At 40.8% G+C, this 21,294-nt stretch overlaps 1 protein-coding gene and 1 long non-coding RNA gene across 3 annotated transcripts in view; one reads left to right on the top strand and one right to left on the bottom strand.

Moving 5' to 3' along the window:
- Positions 1-19,648, top strand: part of LOC138738922 (uncharacterized) — a 144,577-nt gene extending 124,929 nt beyond the window's left edge. Inside the window, exons 3-4 of the long non-coding RNA XR_011341865.1 lie at positions 2,975-3,103; positions 19,337-19,648. This is a non-coding gene — a long non-coding RNA (uncharacterized lncRNA). The remainder of the gene's footprint in view (positions 1-2,974; positions 3,104-19,336) is intronic.
- The window catches only part of tmem47 (transmembrane protein 47), a 36,239-nt gene continuing 28,685 nt past the window's right edge, over positions 13,741-21,294 (bottom strand). The window contains exon 3 of one of the 2 annotated variants that reach the window (XM_069890108.1): positions 13,741-15,146. In XM_069890108.1, the coding sequence (XP_069746209.1) occupies positions 14,968-15,146 (179 nt within the window). In that variant the 3' untranslated portion in view covers positions 13,741-14,967. The remainder of the gene's footprint in view (positions 15,147-21,294) is intronic. The other variant, XM_069890109.1, reaches the window with a different exon arrangement.

The raw sequence follows: 21,294 nt of genomic DNA, 5'->3' as shown, positions 1-21,294 counted from the left end.
AACTTTCTTGGTAATCTCCCAGAAAAAGATTGGTTCAACGTGACCTATCACACCATGTTGATTGTCTTTAATCAGTTCCTGGATATCCAAATAATTATATATCCAATCTCTTAGAACACCTTCCAATTATATACCTACTACTGAGCGTACCAGCCTATAATATCCAGGGTTACGTTTGGAGCCTTATTTAAACAACAGAACAACATGAGCTACCCTTCATTCCTTTGGCACCACCCCTGTGGCTAAGGGCATTTTAAATATTTCTGCCACAGCTCCTGCAAGTTCTACACAAGCCATCTAGCCTTTTTAATTTGGGAGTCCCAGTCAATATGTGGAAAATTAAAATCTCCTACTATCGCAACCTTATGTTTCCTGCAGCTGTTTGCAAAATCTCTACAGATTTGCTCCTCCAATTCTTATAGACTATTGGGTGGTCTATAATATAACCCCATCAGTGTGGTCATACCTTTCTCATTCCTCAACTCCACCCATATAAACTCAATATATATATAATCTAGCCTTCTGATCTGTCCTGCACTGCTGTGATGTTTTCCCTAATGAGCAATGCTACTCCTTCCCTTTTCATCACCCCGCTCTATTGTGTCTGAAGCAACAGAAGCCCAGAACATTGAGCTGGAAATAAGTTTCCTGCAAATAAGTTTCACTAATGGCCATAATGTCATAATTCCATGTGCCCATCAACACTCCAATCTCATCAACCTCTCCTACAATACTTCTTGCATTGAGGTAGATGCACCTGAGAACATTTCCACTACACACAACCATTGACTTCTAATGATACAAGAAATTTCTAAATCTACCATTGTACAGATTTTACTACTGCAGGGTAGAATCTATTCAAGTGGTGAGAGTGGAGAGCTTTTAAATGTTCAGGAATAAATATCACCAATAAACAGTCCTGGTCCAATCAGGTTAATGCTTCGATCAAGAAAACACACCAAAGCCTGAGAAGACTGAAGAAATTCAGCATGTCCCCAGTTCCCCTCACCAAATAAACTATCTCGTCCAGACACAGCACAGGTTGAATTGAGATCTGCTCTGCCCAAGACCACAGGAAACTGCAGAGAGGTGTGAACACAGCTCAACCCATCATGTGGGCCAGTCTCCCCTCCACTGACTCTGTCTTTGCCTCCCACTGGCTCACGAAAGCACCCAATGTCTTAATGGACATTTCTCAAGTCAGGCACGCATTCCCCCCCCCCCCACCCACCCCTTCCTTTGGACAGAAAATACATGTCTGAAAACACACATCTCCAGATTGATGCGCAGCTTCTCTCTTTCTGTTATAAAACTCTCAAATGGACCTCCATCAATATAAAATGACACATTGCACCGATTAACTGTACTTTTCTCCTCAACATTATACCCCACGCTTTAGTTTTCGATTAATACTGGTGTTTTATTTTGGCATCACATGTTGTTCAATTTGAAGGTTGACTTGAGTGGAGGGCACACAGTTTTCCATTGGATCTCGATGCAGGTGACAAGAAATAATTCAATTCCGTTTTTTTTAAAACATTCTGGAGGCGCCTCAGAATTATGCAAGAGATGTTTACGCGATGTTTTATGCTGTATGCTTGTGACCCAGAAGCTATCTGAGGCCAGGAGCTCAGATAGAAGCACTACGTCACAAAGCTGACAGTTTTTCCTTCTGGAAGTGACGGCTCTGTGCAATCTCTGTCAGGGCAACCTGTCCTCTCCTCTGCCACTGAGCCACACTTTGACAATAATTATTTTCCTCAACATTTTTCCACCAGGTCTGTTGAGTGCTCCATGGAAAGGGCAAAGCATAACACTTAGTGGGAGCATCTAAGGAGTGGAGATTGCAGATTACCTAAGGAGTGGAGATTGCAGATTATCTAAGATTATCTGCCCCCCTAAACTCACATTCCACCTGAAGCAGTCCCTATGCCCATACGTGGCTCTGTGATTAGTAAGGGATTGTTTAAGCTGGTAGGTGAATGGGAAGAAAAAGCTTTGAAAACCACTATTTTAATCGACCCTCGTTGACTCGTTATGTCCACGGCTTCATAACTCCAAAGGGAATGGGCCAATAAATACTTCAGTAACAATTGGGTCTGGAACAGTGGTTCTCCACCTTCCCCTTCCCACCCACATCCCACCTTCAGCCATCCCTGACTAATCACAGAGCCCTGATGGTGTAGGGATGACTTAAGGTGGAATATGAAGTTAGGGGGAGGAGTAGCAGTTTGACAACCACTGCACTAGATCCCCAGTGTCTGCAGATGAAATGTTGACTGCCAATTGCTTTCTATGGATGCTGCTGGCCTGCTGAGATTCCACCAGCTCTTTTCTGCATCTTCAGATTTGTTTACCTTCATTGCAGATTACCCAGCAGTTCTTCTCACTCAACATGCAGCAGCAGGCATGAGACCAGTGTGAACAAAATGTGCAGGTACAAAATCAGCAACCACTTTTACATCATCTTTGTGTTTTTTTTTGAGCTGGAATGATTGTACAAGGATGATTGTCAGGTGGTGAAGATTGTCTGGTCTTCCCATCCATCAAGTCAGGGTGGACCTCAGGACCATAGTTGTGCAAGCTGCTGAAACATTGAAGCAGTGCTCAGAGTTCCAGGGTCAAGTCCTCAAGATTAACTCTATTTCTTCTCTCTTTCATTAAGGATCACATGGCTGATCTGGTCATGGACTCAGTCCTGCCTTTTGCAATAAAAGTTAATTCCTCCACTTTCCAAAATATATCTTACTGTGTCTTAAGAATATTTAATGGAGAAGTCACATCTGTTTCCTTGGTAGAGAATTCTACAGAGATGACGACTCTCTTAGAAAGTCAGTTCCTCCTCATCTCCATGCTGGTGAGTCCCCTGAATCTGGAGGCTATGTCCCCTAGTTCTAGTTTCACCTACCAGTAGAAACAACTTTCTTGCCTTTTCAGAATTTTATGTTCCATAATATCTTGTCTCATCCTTTAGAATTCCAGCATCAAGTCAGGCAACTCAATCTTCCCTTAAAGGCTAACCCACTCATCTCCAAAATCAACTTGGTGAACTTCCTCCAAAGTCAATATTTCAAGAAGAACAGAGCTGCACACAGTACTCCAGGTAGATGGTGTTATTTTCGTACTAAGGCACATAGTCATAGGTGTAAAGTGAGTAAAGCAGGGGGCTAAGATTGTGGAGGAGATGTTCTTACCAATCCTCAATGATTGTGGTCTGAAGGTGAGGAAATCCAGGATCTAATTACACGGTGGGGTCTTGAGTCCAAGGTCATGGAGTTTGTTGATCAGTTTTGAGGGGATGATGGTGATAAATGCCAAACTGTAGTCAATAAAAAGCATCAAATGAATGCATCGTTGCTGTCCAGGAGTTCCAGGATTTTTGTAGAGCCTGTGAGATAGCATCCACCATAGACCTGTTGCTACGAAAGTCGAACTGGAACGTATCCATGTCACCACTCAGACAGGAGCTGATACATTTCAGCACCAGCCTTTCAAAACACCATCACTGTTGATGTAAGTGCTACTGATCAATAGTCATTAAGGCAGGTTACCACACTCTTCTTGGACACTGGTATGATTGACGCCTGTTTGAAACAAATGGGTACCACACCCTGCTGGAGTGAGATGTTGAAGATATCCGTGAATAGATTGGTAAGTTGGTCAACACAGGTTTTTAATACTTGGCTCGATACTCCATCCAGGCCAGATGATTTCCTTGGATTCACTCTCATGAAGGCAGCACACATGACATCCTCAGATACAGACAGGATGGGATCATCAGGGAACATAGGGGTGAGGAGGGGTTGTTCTTCACTGTAACTGCTGTCAAATTAGACATAAAAGGCATTGAGTTCCTCTAGGAGCAGAGCTCTGTCATCTACTACTGCACCGGATTTGGTTTTATAGCAGGTTATTACATTTATGCCCTGCCACAGCTGATGGGTGTCCTTTACATCCAGAATTTCCACCACCCAGGAGATAGCTTTTCCCGGATCTCTCAAAAGCTTTGACACGGACTTCCCACCTGGTCCCAGCGTTTTCAATGACACAAATATCTACTTTGGTCCCAACCACCCCATCCCACTCTCCACGCTGACTCCCTCACCAGTTCTCATGTCAGTCTCAGCCTTCTTAAGGCTGACACCTTGGATAACTCCTTTGCTGCATCCCACCACCCCTACTCCTAACCTCAGTCTACCCAACTCCCTACTCAACCCCATATATTCCTTTAATACCCCTTTCTTCCCATTAGCTACCCCTCAGATCCTCATCTTGCCCAACTCATCACTGACCATCCTCCAACACCCCCTATCTTTCACTTCCCTGCTCTGACCTCCCACCTCCACCCTCTGATCTCCCCAACTCTTCACTTCCCCTTACCCTCATCCTCCCAACACTCTCCACCACACTAACACCCACAATGACCACTGTTTGGTCTTTACCATTCTCACTGAACTTCTCCGATGGAACATTTTGTTCTCAGTAGAGGTCATCTCCCTTCACCCACACCTCAATGAGTTCCTTGCATGCAATGATGCCAATCTCTTCTTCTGTTGTCTCCATCTCCGTGCCCACTTCTTCCACCATGATTCTCCATCCCTCACTGAAGACCCCTTTTCCCCTTAAGCTTTCTTCCTCCTCTTGGATACCTCATCCTGGCCAGTTGCCTGCTCTGCATCTTTATTTCTTTATTTTTCATATTGCTGCTGAGTTATCAACCATCTCAAGTTAACTACTCCCCTCTCTTATTCTATCTCAACCCATCTGAACCCTCTAGGCTCCATTCTCTTCACACAAATCCCAACCTTACCATCAAACCCACAGTCAAGGGTGGTGCTGTTTTGGTCTGGCGCACTGACCTCTTACTTGCTGAAGCCACACGACAGCCTTCAAACACCTCCTCTTACTTACTCCATCAAAGAACATCAAGCCACCATCTCACATCGCATCTCTAACCTCATTACTTCTGGTCATCTCACTCCCTGTGCCTCCATCCCCATTGTTTCCCATCCCTTCACTGCCGCTTCTACCTCCTACCCAGGATACCCAAACCCAATTATCCAGGTAGTCCCATTGTTTCCACAAGCTCCTGCCCCACCGAGCCACTAGCATCTTACCTCGACTCCAGTTTTTCTCCCCTGGTCCAGTCCCTCCCCACCTACATCTACGATACCTCAAATGCCTTCCATCTCTTCAATAAATTCCAATTCCCTGAATTTGACCACCTCATTTTTCACAATGAATGACCAGATGGTTGCATGCAAGGTTGCAGCGGTCACTTCGGCTCCTCAAAACGGTGAAATCCCCAACCCGCTAGATTGTATCTATGATCAGGAAACTTTCATCAAAATGCAAAACACGAACCGTACTTTCAAATTAGCAGATTGGTTTGCTCAGATTCTGTGTGGTTTAAACCTACTGAAGCAGGGAACACAGACTTAGCTCAGAGACTGACTACATTAGCAAGTGCATTGAGGTTTCAAATTGCTTCACAATCTTGCCTAACCAGAAACTGTGGTTGGGTAGGGAATAGAAAGGCACTAAAATCAGCCAGGGCTGAATTCTCCTGTGCAATCCTGAAGGCAAAGCGAGGGTATGCACAGAAGATCCACAGACAGCTGTGGGACACCGGTGGCCCGAGCGCAAGTGGCATGGGATCAAGACTATTACAGATCACAAGTTAACCTTGTGAATTAAGGACAATGACGCCTCCCTTCCGGACAGACTGAACACCTTCTATGCACGGATTGATGAGAACAGGATGATGCCAAAGAAAGCTCCAAGTCATCCTGATGAACTGGTCCTCTGTATAGCCGCAGCTGAGGTGAGGAGAACCTGATCTGGGGTGAGCCCACACAAGGCGGGTACTGAAGGACTGTGCAGACCAATTGACAGAGGTCTTCACGGATATCTTCAATTCCTCACTGCAGTAGTCCACAGGTTCAAGACAGCCATCATCATCCTGGTACTCAATGACTACCAGCTTGTGGCACTGACCTCCACCATTATGAAATGCTTTGAGCATCTGGTGATGGATCACATTAAACCACACCTCCTAGAGATGCTGGATCCATTTCAATTTGCCTATAGAAGAAACCATTCCACAGACGATGCTATAGCCTTGTCACTTCACTTCATCCTGGCCCACCTGGAGATTGACGCCTCATATACCAGGCTGCTGTTTATTGACTTCATCTCAGAGGGTGGAGGAGAAGCTGTCCTTGGTGGGACTCAACACCCCTCTCTGTAATTGGATCCTGGACTTCTTAACAAAAGACCAGTCTGTCTGGGTCAGTAGCAGAATATCGAGCACCATCACACTGAGCAATGGCACACCACAAAGCTGTGAGCTCAGCCCACTCCTGTTCACACTGCTCACCCACAACTGCATCACCAGATCCAACTCCAACAGTATCATCAAGTTTACAGATGACACAACTGTATTTGGCCTCATCAGCAACAATGATGAGTCACACTAAAGAGAAGAGGTGGAAAATCTCATGAAATGGTGCAAGAGTAACAACCTGAGTCTCAACGTGACTAAGATGAAGGAGATGATTGTGGACTTCAGGAGGACCAGGAACAACCACCCTCCATTACACATCAATGACTCTATAGTAGAGAGAGAGGAGAAGGAGAACCAAGTTCCTTGGAGTTCATTTAACTAGTGACCTATCGTGGACTCTCAACATCTTGTCAGGATGGTGCAACAGCAACTGCACTTTCTAAGAAGACTACCAGCCACCATTATGTCAACCTTCTATGGGAGCTCTATCGAGAGCATCCTGGCCAGCTGCATCACATTGTGATACGGTTGCTGCAGAGAATGGATTGAAGGTCAATCCATAGGACCATAAGAGTAGCAGAGAGGATCACTAGAGTCTCCACCACCACCCCCCCCCACCCCCCTATTGATGTGATCTGCCAGGATCCTTGTCTGAAGAGGGCATACAAAATCATTGTGTCCACCCTGCACGCAGCACCTTTCAGCTGCTCCTGTTGAGAAAGGGATACAGGAGTATCAGAGCCAGCACCACCAGGTTGAGGAACAGCTTCTTCCACGGGCAGTGAGAATCTGAACAACCAAAGGAACTGCTCACACTAACCATCCGAGACTCTCTTTTGTACAAAGCAACATTTATTTATTTATTTTTATAACTCTAATTGCCAAGTTCAGCTTTCAGATAAAATCCCTGCTGAAGTGCACAACAGAGAGAATTCAGCCAAAAGAGATATAGTTTAATTTAGTATCATGTTTGGCAAAGACATCATGGGCAGAAAGCCTGTTCCTGTGCTGTACTGATTGCTTGTCCAATCTAACATGTGAAAAACTGTTAATTAGTGATTGAAACATAAAAATGTGTGCAATATGGTTGAGTTTCTCATGCATTAGTTTCATTTGGCTCTCCTTTCGGATGAAGATTCCACCTGCATTGTACCAGCTCATAAAGAGGGCCATTGCCAAATCCAGGAGCACCCACACTGGACACATTGCTGATGCTGCCATTCAAGAGAGATAAAGAAGAATCTACAATCCACTCAAGGCCTTTAAATATCCCCCATACAAGCAGGTTGAGTATTTGGGGGAGGGAATGATTCCACTCATTTGTGACCTACAAGAATGCAAACAAATTAGGAGCAGGAGTTGGTCACCTCATTCTTCAAACCTTCCCGACCATTCGGTGAGAAAATGTCTCTTCTGTCCTTGGTCACAACTCCTCTTCTGTGCCAGTTGACGACAGTCCAGTTTACCCCCGGCTTTCAAATTTTATCATACCTACTCTTTAAATACCCTCTAATTATATAGCCACCACAACCCACCAGGTGAGCAAATGCCAGAGATTCTCCATCAGCTTCTTTGATCGATATATTGTCAAATTAAGTAATTAATATTGGTCTGTTTTCTTCAACTCCACAGGCAGGCCAAAAGTGCTGGTAACAGAGTCAGATGGGAACAGCATCTGAAGGAAATTTATTTCCATTTCATTTACTTCATTTCCTTCTCTTTTCATTTCATAGAACATAACAACACCACACAGTATGCCCATTCCTCCCTCCCCACCAATCACCCCTTTGGAACCTACCACCGTGACTGCAGGAGATGCTTCACTTGTGCCCACATCTTCTCCCTCACCACCATTCGGGACCCCAAACAGTCCTTCCAAGTGAAGCAACACTTCATTTGTGAAGCTGCAGGGGTCATCTACTGCATCCGGTACCCCTGTTGTGGTCTTTTCTACATTGGAGAGACTGGATACACACTGGGAGATCATATTGTTGAACACCTTGGCTCTGTCTACCGCAATAGCGTGGATCTCCCAGTGGCCACCCAATTCAATTCTCCATCCCATTCCTTTGCTGACATGTCTGTCCATGGTTTCATGCACGGCCAGACTGAGACCATTCGTAAATTGGAGGAACAACACTTCATCTTTGACTGGGCACCCTCCAACTGGCTTTCATTAAAATCATCCCCACTCCTATTCCCCCCCACACCCCATTGCCTTTCTGTATATGTCTATCCATTTCATCTCCTTTTGCACAAACATTCTTACCTCGTCCTTTATCATATCCAATAACACTTTTTGTTGGTCGAGATTCCTTCCCCATTGTTTGAATTCTGAGACTTTCTGAGAATTCCTGCTTCTGGCTTATTCTACTTATTCCTTGAAGAGGGTTCAGGCTCAAAATGTTGGCAATAGATCTTTGTCTCCTATTGATACTGAAAAGACTGGCTGAGTTCCTCAGCATTTTGGTGTGTTTTTACTACAATCACAGCATCTGAAACTCTTGTGTTTCACATTGTTGGGTATTGGGAGAGAAGGAAAAACATTTACAGGCATACTTCGCTGTACGCTACTTCAATCAATGTGAAATTCAGTTACCGGGATTTAGAAAACTGTGACCATTTCCTGTTTTAGGCATGTAATTATTCAGTTACTGCAAAATCTTTCTAGAAAACTCAAAATACAAGTAGATCGTGTGAATGGCTCTAAATAAAATATGTGCAAATGACAGTGTGACTCCTCTATTAACTATGGATAAAATAAATGAAGAATCTGACAGTGATATTAAAAGGAAAAGAAAAGCAATTACTCAAAGTTACTGAACGACATGAAGACACTGCCAACAATGTAAAAATTGGACATGATCTGGGCGACGATTAGTCAACTGTACACACAATTTTAAGTAAGAAGCATGAATATAAAGAACAAGGAAAAGTTGCATCATTTTCTCTAAGCGCAAATTACTCAAAACGGAAGTCCATTAATGATTGAAATGGAACAGCTACTTCATCTTTGGACTGAAGATTGTAACCAAAAGTGAATACCACTTTGTACAAAAGAACATTCAAACCAAAGCTCTAAATATTTTCTAGATGCTTAAAGAAAATAAATTTCAAGGGGATACGGAAACTTTTGCTGCATTTAGGTTGATTTGACCGCTTTAAACAGAACGTAAGAATTACAGGGCAAGCTGCTTGCACTGATAAAAATGCTGTTGCAAAATTTTCAGAATTTTTTTTTAAATTATAAAATATTTACAGTTGATGAAATGGCCTATTCTGGAAAAGAATGCCAACAAAAGCTTTTTTAGCTGAAGATGAAGCATCTCCACCAGAAGACTGAAGAAGCTGAAGACAAAGTGGGTGAAACAGCTGAAAATACGGCTAAAGAAATCAGTATAAAAGAACTTGAAGAAGGATTTGAACTTGTTGAAGCCGCCAAATCAAACATGAAAGAAACATTGAAGTCCGTAGCAATTTAGAAAATGCAATAGGAAATTGAAAACTGAGGAAAAAAAATAGAAATCTGTGTAACTTCAAACAATTATTTTTCCAGTAAAGTTTAGTTATTATGTGATTATGAAATAAATGAAAAATATCAAATTATTTTGATTAACCTTAATAGTTTTGGCATTATATGCACCTAAAAGTGGTTTTTAAAACACATTTTTATATCTTGATGGATGATCTGAAAGGATGGGGATTCATTGTAATTATTCCCATTGATTTTATTAATCGCTTAATGTGAATTCATCTTACACAAGTAAAAATTGGAACAAATTAATCGCATAAAGTGGGGTTTGTCTGTACTTCGGATGGAAAGATTCAAGACATAGGACACCCCATCATGTTTTGTTACAAATGAGCATTCTATGGGAGCTCTATCGAGAGCATCCTGACCAGCTGCATCACATTGTGATACGGTTGCTGCAGAGAATGGATTGAAGGTCAATCCATAGGACCATAAGAGTAGCAGAGAGGATCACTAGAGTCTCCACCAGGAGAAGTTGAGGAAAATACAGCTTCTGATTTATCCAAAGCATTCTCCACAAACTCTTGAGGGAAATGGCCAGATTATCTCTGGTGCTGTTTGTGGAGTTGACAGTCCTGACCTGCAATGCTTTACTTAATGAAAAGAGACAAAGCCATTAGTGTCTGGCTCAGAGGCAAGTGAGTTACGATGAGGCTGCACTGACAATGATCCAGTAGCTTGTTCGAGGTGTGAAAAGCCATCACAAAGTGTCAATATAGAACTTGACTGACACATCATGACCAGATAAGTGAAAACAGAAAACTCAGATTAAGCAGATAATGTGTTGACTTAAAGTAACCATGACAGGATCTAATTGGACAAAGCTTATAGTGGAACTGCCAATCACAGTCCCTGCACTTCCAAACTTACCTGGGTTGGATTTTGAGGGCTTATTTTCCTGGCACTTCATGCCATCCACATGGTCCAATCACCAACTAGGCTACAGACTTCTTGGACCAGAAGCCAAGTTTCAGGAAAATTCCTCAGTGTTTGCATCTTGTAGAAATGGGGTTGGTGTGAAAGCTGCAAATGATAGTTTAAATCAGAACTCTTGCTCAGAATTGCATCAATGATTAATGCGTCCTAAAATTTCAGCTCCTTTGTTCTCAGATAGACCAACTGCAATAGATTTCAAATGTTTTATTTATTTATTTTAGATTTCCAGATTTCATATTTTGAAATCTCACGGAGAAAGCATAGAAGAAGCAAATAATATAACTACTTTTTTGTACTTTAAATGTCTGTGGGTACAATGCTTAATTTTAAGCAATGTGAGCATATGTCCTGCACACATCTTTTTTTCCATAACTTTTTAATTTCTTGCTGCAGATTCGTTCAATCTATACATCTGTAAGACAAAAGTTCATCAATATGAAATTTAACTAAAACATAAAACTTTATTTAGGATTAAGTGGTGGAATCGACTGCCATGAACTTTATTGACAGAGGGTATCTTGAGAAGAGATTCCTGAAAAATAGCTTTATATTTTACATTTGCAAAAATACATGCATTGCCATGGTTTCTTTCTAATGTGTGCTGTAAGGTCTTGCCAAAATGAACTTCATTTTTTGGATCTAAGTTTCATGGCAAGACCAGCACTCGTTGATATATGTTTGGATATAGTTCTTTAAAATGTTTATTCTCAAATGTATTCACTGGCATTGCTTTGTAATCTTTTTTATAGGTTCAGTGGAAATATAACTTGATACTATTCTGTCATATAAATGCACACAATGGGTGCAATTCAATTTAGATTCAATCTCCATTCTGAAATAATGAATAACAATAAATAATCAAAGGATTTAAAGAGTATTACAGAAACTAGCAACATTACAATTAAAAAAGCTGGATGTTAACACTAATTTTTCCATAAAATAGGTCAGGTTAGTTTTGAAATGTGATTTTTGCCTCATTTTGGTACTTCCATTTACATGACAAACATAAGTCGATTCAGCTAAAGATGACGATTCTCAGAGCCATTAACAATCTTCAAAATCTTCACTCTCATATTAGTGAGCTTTGTACAGCCAAGGTCAAAATGTTGTTTTGGTACAATCTGAAGAATGGTAAATATATTTTGATGCAATTGTTGAAATTGCAATATACTGCATCAAAAGCAATAATTGAAAGGCACATTTATGCAATGAATTAACTACTTTCACGTCTTCACAAATTGCATGTTTTACATTTTACACCTTTCTCGTGTTAATAGCAAAATTGTACTTAAGTTGAATCATTTCTGAAACCTTATTTTTGTCATCTTTCAACTAAAGATTATGTCAAAGTCCTAAGAGTAATAGTTGACAACTTATTAAAACTTATGAAAAAGCATTATAAATAGGTCATAGTACATTGATCCTCTAAAAAACAAAGTTCTTCATGTGAAGGGAAACTACAGAGTAAAAGCAAAGTACTTTAGAAATGTGAAAACTTAGAAAGGGGCATGATTGAAGATTTTTAAAAGGAACAAAGCAATCCAGCTGGATTGTTACTTGAGATTAATCAGGATGGTAAGACTGATGAACTTGCATATAAAATCCTAACGCAGAGTTAAATTAGATGCCAGAAAATATTTCGTTTTGCAGAGACAGTTCCCTCTGGAACAAATTACAGATGCTGTTGTATGTGGAGGAATGTGATCTCTCTCCCTATCTGGAATGTGTACATTGCAGGTGGTCAGAGGGTGTCCTCCCTCTGAAACTATTCAGAAGACACATTACCTGTCAATCAAGGTTGGACTTCAACCACCCATTAGTGCACACCTTGCCATAGGCCAATTTAAATATCCAAGGGTCATTATTGGCTAGAAGCACTGATTAGCACCATGTATAACATGAATGCACAGCATATTCTTTCTCTCTGCCTCATGGACCAAGCCCCAGACATTCCTCCATGCCAGGTCATTACAGTGGACATTGCTGGAAGTGTCGCAGTTAAGGTGTGCACCACACTGAAGCTGAGCTGTTAGAACAGCGATAGGTTGGTACTCTCAGAGAGCTGCAACCCCAGGAACTGGGTATGCAAGAGTCCCTATTTGGGGTATGTGAGCAGATTAAGTTTACCATTGGCAAAATCCAAGCAAAGTCCGAGGTGAATGTCTCTTGTCACTTAAGTGAAATAGTGATCAAGTACTCTTTAACATTCTCCCCGTGTGTTTCCCGTGTGTTAATAAAAGTGATGTGTGATTGTAACATTTGTGTCCAGACTCCCCTCTCTGTGAACTCACCGAACCCGAAACTCTTTCCAACACAATAGATTCACGCATTTAATATCCTTCTTAGCAGGTAACTCAATAAATTCCTGGCAGAAAAGCCCACTTAAGGAATGGTTAAAAAGTAAAAAGCCAGACTATTTCAGGGGTTGGAGCTGAGACCCCAAAATTTAAACCTTGTTTCAGTGGGCTATTGATTTTGGAATGGTAGATGGCTTGATGGGTCTATTAGTCTTTGCTCATTCTTCTTTTCATCTGTGACTTGAAGTTATGATACGCTGAATGTTGATTGCAAGGAGTATGGCCAATAATGGTGCCATCATATCATACCAAGCAAGAACACATTTGCAATTCTATACCTTGGAGCACATTTATTGGTCAATTTTGTTTGTTGGATCCAAGGTGCCTTCCAATGAGCAGCCAGAGGAAAAAAACTGAAGTGTGTTCAGTAGATTCTGAGGGCATCCATGCAAAGGTCAGGATGGTTCTTACCTGAAGCATTTGGAAACCCCATAGTATACAGTTTTGCAGCTTACTGATCAGGTTGATAATCAAATTGTTATTTTTTTCCAAGTAGCCAAATTGATTTATTGCACAGCCAACAAAAAACTAATTTTCCATCAAAAATCATTGACCTTTTTGATTGCTGAATGTGTTCAGAGACAAATGTACCACAAGAGGAAGAAAGATAAAGAGAAAGAAATAACAAATTTCTGTAAATATGGAATTTATCTGAGATACATGTCAAAATAACTTTTTAGGCACAGTGCAAGGAACATACAGGTAGTCCCCGACTTACGGCCAAGTACCGTTTTGACCAACCAGTCGTATCTCGAAATGGTCGCATCAGAAAGTCGCTGTATCCATTGTATTGTTTGTCAAATACAACGCGGCGGCCATCAAGGCCAGCTCCCGTGAGTGGTTGGCCACCCCTGCGATAGGCGCCATTTTCTATAGATAGGCCCTTGCTTTCACCCCCAAACCATAATTTTTACATTTACATTTATTTTAAAAAATTTATACAGTACTTTTTCAGTCGTATATACGGATGGTTGTAGTCGCATAGGTCATAAGTCGGGGATTACCTGTCCATCACACAGGAAAGAGTGTGCAGAGGTCTATATAAAAATACAGCAGTTACTCAAATAAATTAGAATGTTTACAACAGCATTTAAGGTCCTTTCTAGATTCTCAACTCATCAAAATGCTCATCTGTGATGACGCTATATCTGATGCCATCTAAGTACACAGACATTTGTTATGCTTTATTTTTAAAAAAAAGCTATTTCATAAAATTCCTCTGTAGGGATTGGAAAATTATGAAGAAAATGCTGAAGTTTAACTAAATGATACGTTGAACTTGTGAACAGCCCTACAACTGTGTGATGTTCCCAAATCTCTGACAGAACTAGAACCATGAAAATGTTATCAGGACAGTAGAATTTCACAGAGGGTGTTGCTGAGCTTTTAAAAATGGATGCAAGCATGCACTTTTACTTAAATTACCACAGAATAATCAGCAGTAAAACATATTTTATCCAACCCAAATCTGAAGAGGAGTCATTCATTCTCAGCCTCAATATGAGAAAACCATGTCCATCTTACTCAGGGCAAGTTCCACACAGCATTCATGGAAAGAATAGTTTTTGATTCCTTTTCTTTACTGCGCAGCAAGATCTTTTCTCATTCTTCCCAGCTGATGTGAAGCAACCAGAAATTTGCATTCCAGTACACTTAAAGTGAGGTGTCCAAATTTCAGCCATTTCATCTTCCAAAAGTTCCATCTTTGTCGTGCTGAAGTTAAAGCAAGTACAGTATCTTCATTATAGCCAAAATGGAGAGTGCATTGAGAGAACAGGTTAAATACCACACTTCAACTTAGAGAGCAGCAAATTAGCATTGGAAGTGAGCTTAAATTCAGTAGAATTAGTTCTGCCTTAGTAGTAGTCGTCATAGTTCTTTGGGTTTAAGCAGTAAAGCACAGCTCCCCCAAATGAGAAGATCGTGGCTCCCCAGGCAATGCCATAACCCCAGTTGAACTCGTGATATGTTCGCATTGTGGCTGTTTCCACAAATTTGATTGGGTACAAAACGAGTCCACATACTTGGAGAACAACTGCAAAGAAATACATAGGGTTAAAACAATAGCCATGCTTTTCTTTGACCTCAAAGTTGAATGGTGAAAACATTTAATATCTTTGCTTTTTCCTCTTTAGTCACATCCAGACTACATTATGTTGTTCCTTGTCAGTAGGAATTGAATGAAAAAAATCATCCAGTGTCATGTACGAATTAAAAATGTAAAGTAAAAATTAAAGTGGTAAAACAGTATGAATGCTGGAAATCATAAACAAATACATAAAGAGTTGGAATTAGCCAGCAGATCACTGTGCAGAAAGACAAGAGTTAATGTTTCTGGAGAAACATTTTGCGAAAATGATGAAACCACTGAAAGTTAGAAGTGCTTCGAAAACACATTAAATACATTACAATGTGTATTTTTTTTAAAGTTACAGTTATCTCTCAAAAATACATTTAAAATTTTATATTGTGTGACCAAGCCAGAGAAGCTCATTCCTAAAGAGTCTTCTGGGAACTCTGGTCCAATCTCTAGTGAACTGAGCAGGAACTCCTCTCCAGTAAATCCTTAACTAAATTAGTGGTGGCAGAGATATCTCACCTTAAAACTTCAGGCGTACTCCCAGGACACCACTGCCTGCTGAAGCAAAGGTTACAGATATCCTGAGTTTCTTCACCTCCTGCTTATTCAGGGCAGCAGCTGATCAACGTGCCAGTTTGCAGCTCACTGCTGTAAATGGAGTCTCACGAATGTTATGCTATTTAAGGAGAGTGGAATTCATCCCCTCAGAAGAAGATTCCGACCAATGTTACGTCTGCAGATTTTCCCAGATGGGAAGCTTCCAGAAGATTAAATGCAATACACTGCTAGCAGGTAAAGCTGGATCTTTTCTGAACAGAAAGCCTCTCACTTACTGATCATACTGGTTGCCTATAACTGGCAAAACTTTTCAAGTTTAGCTCCAGTTATCCGGGATATTTGAACTGCATGTTAATCCAGAAGCAGTCTGCTGTGGCTCCCATATTCCAGTAAAACTTAATCTGCAACCTGACTCTCTTGGCACACAGAATACCTTCTCCCAAGCACTCCCACCCACTCAGAGCATCAATAGATAGGGACGTTGCATGCAGATCCCATTGCGAGTATCTGTACAGTGCCAGACTCTTGCTGATGGATGTCAGTCTCAGGGCAGTGATATTTATTCTTCCACCTCCGATGAAGGCTGTTGAACTACCAATATGAGAAAGACATCAACGTGGTGAGGAGAGACAGCTGGCAGGAGGGCGTGTTTGCACAACTTCATGTTATCAGGGAGAAAGGGGTGTGTGACCAGGAGTAAATGGGATGTGAGATGGTGACATGGGTAACTGCACATTTTCATCCATCCTCGACAATCAGCAGTGGCTCCGTGATGGTTCAAGCATCCTCTCGTCTGCACAGTTGAACATTCACACACAGTCGGATCCCTTTCTCATCCCTCTCACATTTTGTACTTAACGCTACCTTACAATAAGGGAGAACATGTGCACAATCTTGCCTGATGCAACTAAATCAGTAAGGTGCGAGAAGCTTGTGGAAATGCTGGTGTGGTGGTCAGCATGCACGGGTACTGTAGTGCAAGAGCTGCAAGGTGGAATCTTCTGTCATTTCCACTGACCTTGACCTTCTGTGTGCTCCATCACTCTGATTGTGAAGCAAAAAACCAAGTCCTCAGGACACCTCTCTGGGTGCTGATCTCTCTCATTAAATTCTCTCGCTGCGAGCTTCAATTTTGCTCAGAGGTTTCCAAGCCCCCTCAGCACATGGGAGCACTTGTGAAATGTTGACAGAGAGCAGTCATGAATTTAAGCTGATGCGTGTGTCTCCTGAAATTCTGCACTAACGGTGTCAATAAATGTCTCAACAGCCACACTTCTGCCACCCTCCAATTGGGTACACGAATCTCAACTCCTTTGTTGTCTGGATAGTCAGTTCAAAGTTTACTTCCTCACCTGCAGTCGTCCCTCTGTTCTCAATCTCATCTACCTTGATACTGCAGCATTGAAATGCTTCACCTTGCTGACCCTCTGCTTTCTTTCCCTTTGCAAACCTTGTGATACCTGAGACTTCAGCAAAACTTCAGTGAATAATTCATCTTTGCTCACATCTCTCATGATATACAGAGAATATGTGGAATTAGCCACAATCTATATTCACGTGTGATTTTATAAGCATACATTGTGATGTGTTTCATGGTGTCTTAGAGTAGAGTACAAAAATATCATCCTCCTGGACGCAATAAAATATTGAAAGTGGATTTTCAATCTCTGCAACCTTAAACCGGAAGGTCCCACTGTCAGGATAAGATCAGAATAAGTTGTTTTCCTCATGGAGTAGTCATTTTCCTTTGAACACAGTATTGAAAATATGGCTCAAACAAAAATAAATGTGTCGCTTCCTGGGGCACCATGCACGGGGTTGGGGCTGGTGGGGGGGTGGTGTTGCAAGGGTATGAACACATAGCATCATCTTTGCTGTGACAGCTTTGAGCAGAATCCAAATAAATTTCTGACCGGTAGTAAGTATGTGGAGGGTCCACTTTATTCATAGTCGCATCACAGTTATTTGAGAGAAGGTAATTAGGATGGTGATTACTTCATGTGGCAACTTATCCATCATGCCTAAACTCATTAGGCCGTTCCTCACCCTCTCAATTATCTCCTCAGCTACGCCATTTTTTGTGAGAGAGTGACTGAAATGGGAAATATAGGAGAGCAAGATCAATATATTCAATTTGAAGAGGTCTAAACTGAATGTATATTCAGCTGGTACAATCAGGCTCATGGCTTCTCAGTCATGACATTAATCGAAATTCAGTTAAAATGTGTAATCTCAAAAGCATTGTGAACCACAATTCAAATTGGGTCTTTTAACTAAGGTGGCAGCTTTCAGAGATACCACCTGAGAGACTGAGAATTTTCTGCCAGCTCACCATTCAAGTAAATGGGGACTTGAAACTCTGAAACTCCCTGGGTGGAAAATGTCTCAGTTTCATCCTCCAAAGAGTCCAATATCAACTGTAGTCATGAAAACGTGAAGGGTGGCTCATGGGTTCAGGATTTTTATAATTGTGTCTACAGCTGTGCGAATCCTGAATCTGCTGGAATTTTTAAACAGAGACATACCAATAATTCTGGGACATGTAAATGCAGCGGGTGTCAGGCACGCAGATCTCATGAAGTTTATTTTTGTCAGCTTCTACTGCAGTGCATGAATTTCCCTGCAAACATTCTTTAAATGACCATTTGCTGACTACTGACAAGTAATGACTGCTCTTTGCTTTCAGCATAATGCTTTTCTGTCAACAGTATCTAATGTGCTGGTGTTCCATATTTGCTACAATAATAGTTTCACCTCCTCAGCTGTGCCATTTTAAATTTAGAAAGTGTCATTCAAACTTTCCCTGTACCATTGAATATAACCTTAAGCAAATTTATTGAATGAAGATGAAGAGCAGTCACCCCCAGTGCAACAAATGTTCTGCACGACAGTATTACATTGAGCAAAGTTGGGGGGGGGGGTCAATATTTACGGCATGGAACACTGTAAGATCATTCAATTTTTGTCCATCATTCACCAGGTATCTGTATTTGTCAAGAACTGTCAGATCAGCTCTGTGACTTTATTTCATTACATGTTTAAAACTTTTGCATCTCAACTATATCGACCATAAACTTTCTGGAGTTATGCTTTTTAAAGGCCTTGCATCTCCTTTGCTTCATTAACTGAAGAACTACATCAGAATTGGCATGAGGAGTCATTTACCTATGAGATATCCAATGATAGGGTGGGAGAGTTAGTATAGTGGTCAGCACAACATTGTTACATCGCCAATGATCGGCACATGTGTGTGCATTATCCCCAGGGACTCCGGTTTCCTCCTACCCTTCAAAATGTGCTGAGGGTGTAGGTCAATCAAGTGTAATTGGGGCACCACAGGCTTGTAGGCCAATAGGGCCTGTTACCGTGCTGTATGTGTTAATTTAAAATTTGAACTAAATGCAGGTAAATTAGAAGTAGATTTAAGCACCAACAGTTAATGAGAATGAGCAGCAGGAGAAATATGGAGAAATCAAATCCCACAAATAGATTCTGAATCTATCAATCACAAAGAAACAACAAAACAGCAAACAAATTTCTTTTGTTTCGAATAGTAACTATTTTTTCATTACATTTTCTTTTCTCAGGGAGGTAAACCTATTAATGGGTCCAGTGTGTTGCAATCTCTCAAAGGAGAACTGCCACGGAAATTTAACAATAAAAAAAATGCATCAACTCTGAAAAAGAATCCATGGTTATTCCAAAAGGCTCATCTTCAGCCTTCAGTCTGTGTGAAATGGATGTTGAGTGGAGGTCACAGCTTCCATCATTTTCCAGTGAAACCTAAACAAATGTTGAGGAGATCCTACAACCATTTCATGTGAATAAACATCGCAGATGGTGTAAAACTTTGTCGCGTGCATTTACTATGGAAAGTGCTAGCTGTCTCTCCCAGGGTTCAAATATCAATGGAAAACCAAGTGACAACCGAATATGCTTAGGTTAATCATTTAGCAGAGTGTAGGGGCCTGATGCAAGACTTATGGTATGGAAAGACTGTGAGAAAAACAGCATATAAAGACAGGAAAACTTTTGTTACCAATAAATGGAAAAGCGCCCTTCAATGCCAAATAACCACAATACACCAAGAGCTATTAGATGTCCAATTAACCTTTATGCTTGTCACCTGCATTGTTATCAGTTGAATGTCTCACAAGCATGGCAGAAATGAGGACCACATTGAATATGCTGATGAATATATTTGTAATATCAGCTATCGAACAAGATTGTCAATGTGACATAATAAGGTTAAAGAGAAGAGGAAAATCTATTGTGGAAAAAACAGGTCAATTATCATTTTCACGTTTTTCCAGTTAAATCCACATTTTGAACAGATGATGCCATTTTGTTTATGATTGATATTTTCACTCTAGATATTCTTCTGCTATTGTAGCCCATGGATTGTGGCATTTAATTTAATGATTGGGTGATACATGGATGAAATCTTCGGTTCATAATCTTCGCTTGACAATCAAAGAGAGGAGATGAAAATGAGTTTTCCAATTATGGAGACAACTAAGATAAATGAAAGACAAAGGAAGACTGGCAAATAAATAATTTAATGAAGCTTTTGGGAACGGAAGCTTCAGCAGGTAACAGTGATGCTTGTTTCTTTTTATCTTCACCAAATCTGGGAAATTTAAACCAATGGCTAAGGCAGTGGTTCTCAACCTTTTTTCTTTTCACTCTCCTACCAATATAAGTAATTCCTATGCCATCAGTGCTCTGTGATCAGAAAGGGAATGCATAAGATGATATGCGAGTGGGAAGGGAAGGTTGAGAACCACTGCTCTAGACCCAATTGTTACTGAAATATTTTGCTTGAGAAAAATTGTTATTGGCCTATTGGAGTTATGAAACTGTGCACATAATGAGTCCATTAGGTACGATTAAAACTTTTTCTTTCCACTTTAAGCAATCCCTTACTAATCACAGAGCATCGATGGCAGAGGGAATACTTAAAGAGCTATGTGAGTGGAAAGATCAAGTTGAGAATCACTGGGCTAAGGGATATTATGTTTTGTTTAACTCAATAAAAAGTTAAATACGCTGTCAATGATGTAAATATTAAAGTTTCAAAAGATACGGACCCATTTATGGACTATTATCATAATCCTAAGATTTAGTGTTCTGGAATTTTGATGCTGTATTGTCTCTCTCCAAGCTGGTGTCACTTGACTTATTACATGTCAACTTTTGAGGGCGTGGCAAGATGGCGTAGAGTCTAGACATGCAATCTCGACCTCTCTGGCCAGACTTTTAAATACCTGTTTTTTAACCCTTTGTTTTCAAGTTTAAACTTTTAAAATTTTAGTTTAAAGTATTAAGGAATTATTATGGCCGCTAATGGTAAAAAGACTAAACCTCAAATTCATAAGAAGTTACATTTTCAAAGTGCTGAAGATTTGGGGCCTAGACGACTTGATGCAGCCCAGGCTCAATCTCTTCATTGTCTAAACCCCAAAGATCGCCTGTGGGGGCTGGCTGAAAAAAAAACCTAATACTCACCAAATGAAGGATGGTGCTGGAATTACCCATTTTCCAG

Source organism: Narcine bancroftii, chromosome 7 (assembly GCF_036971445.1).
Source record: "Narcine bancroftii isolate sNarBan1 chromosome 7, sNarBan1.hap1, whole genome shotgun sequence".
Lineage (NCBI taxonomy): Eukaryota > Metazoa > Chordata > Chondrichthyes > Torpediniformes > Narcinidae > Narcine > Narcine bancroftii.
The sequence above is the reverse complement of the archived record's forward strand: the minus strand, read 5'-3'. Positions and strand labels throughout refer to the sequence as shown.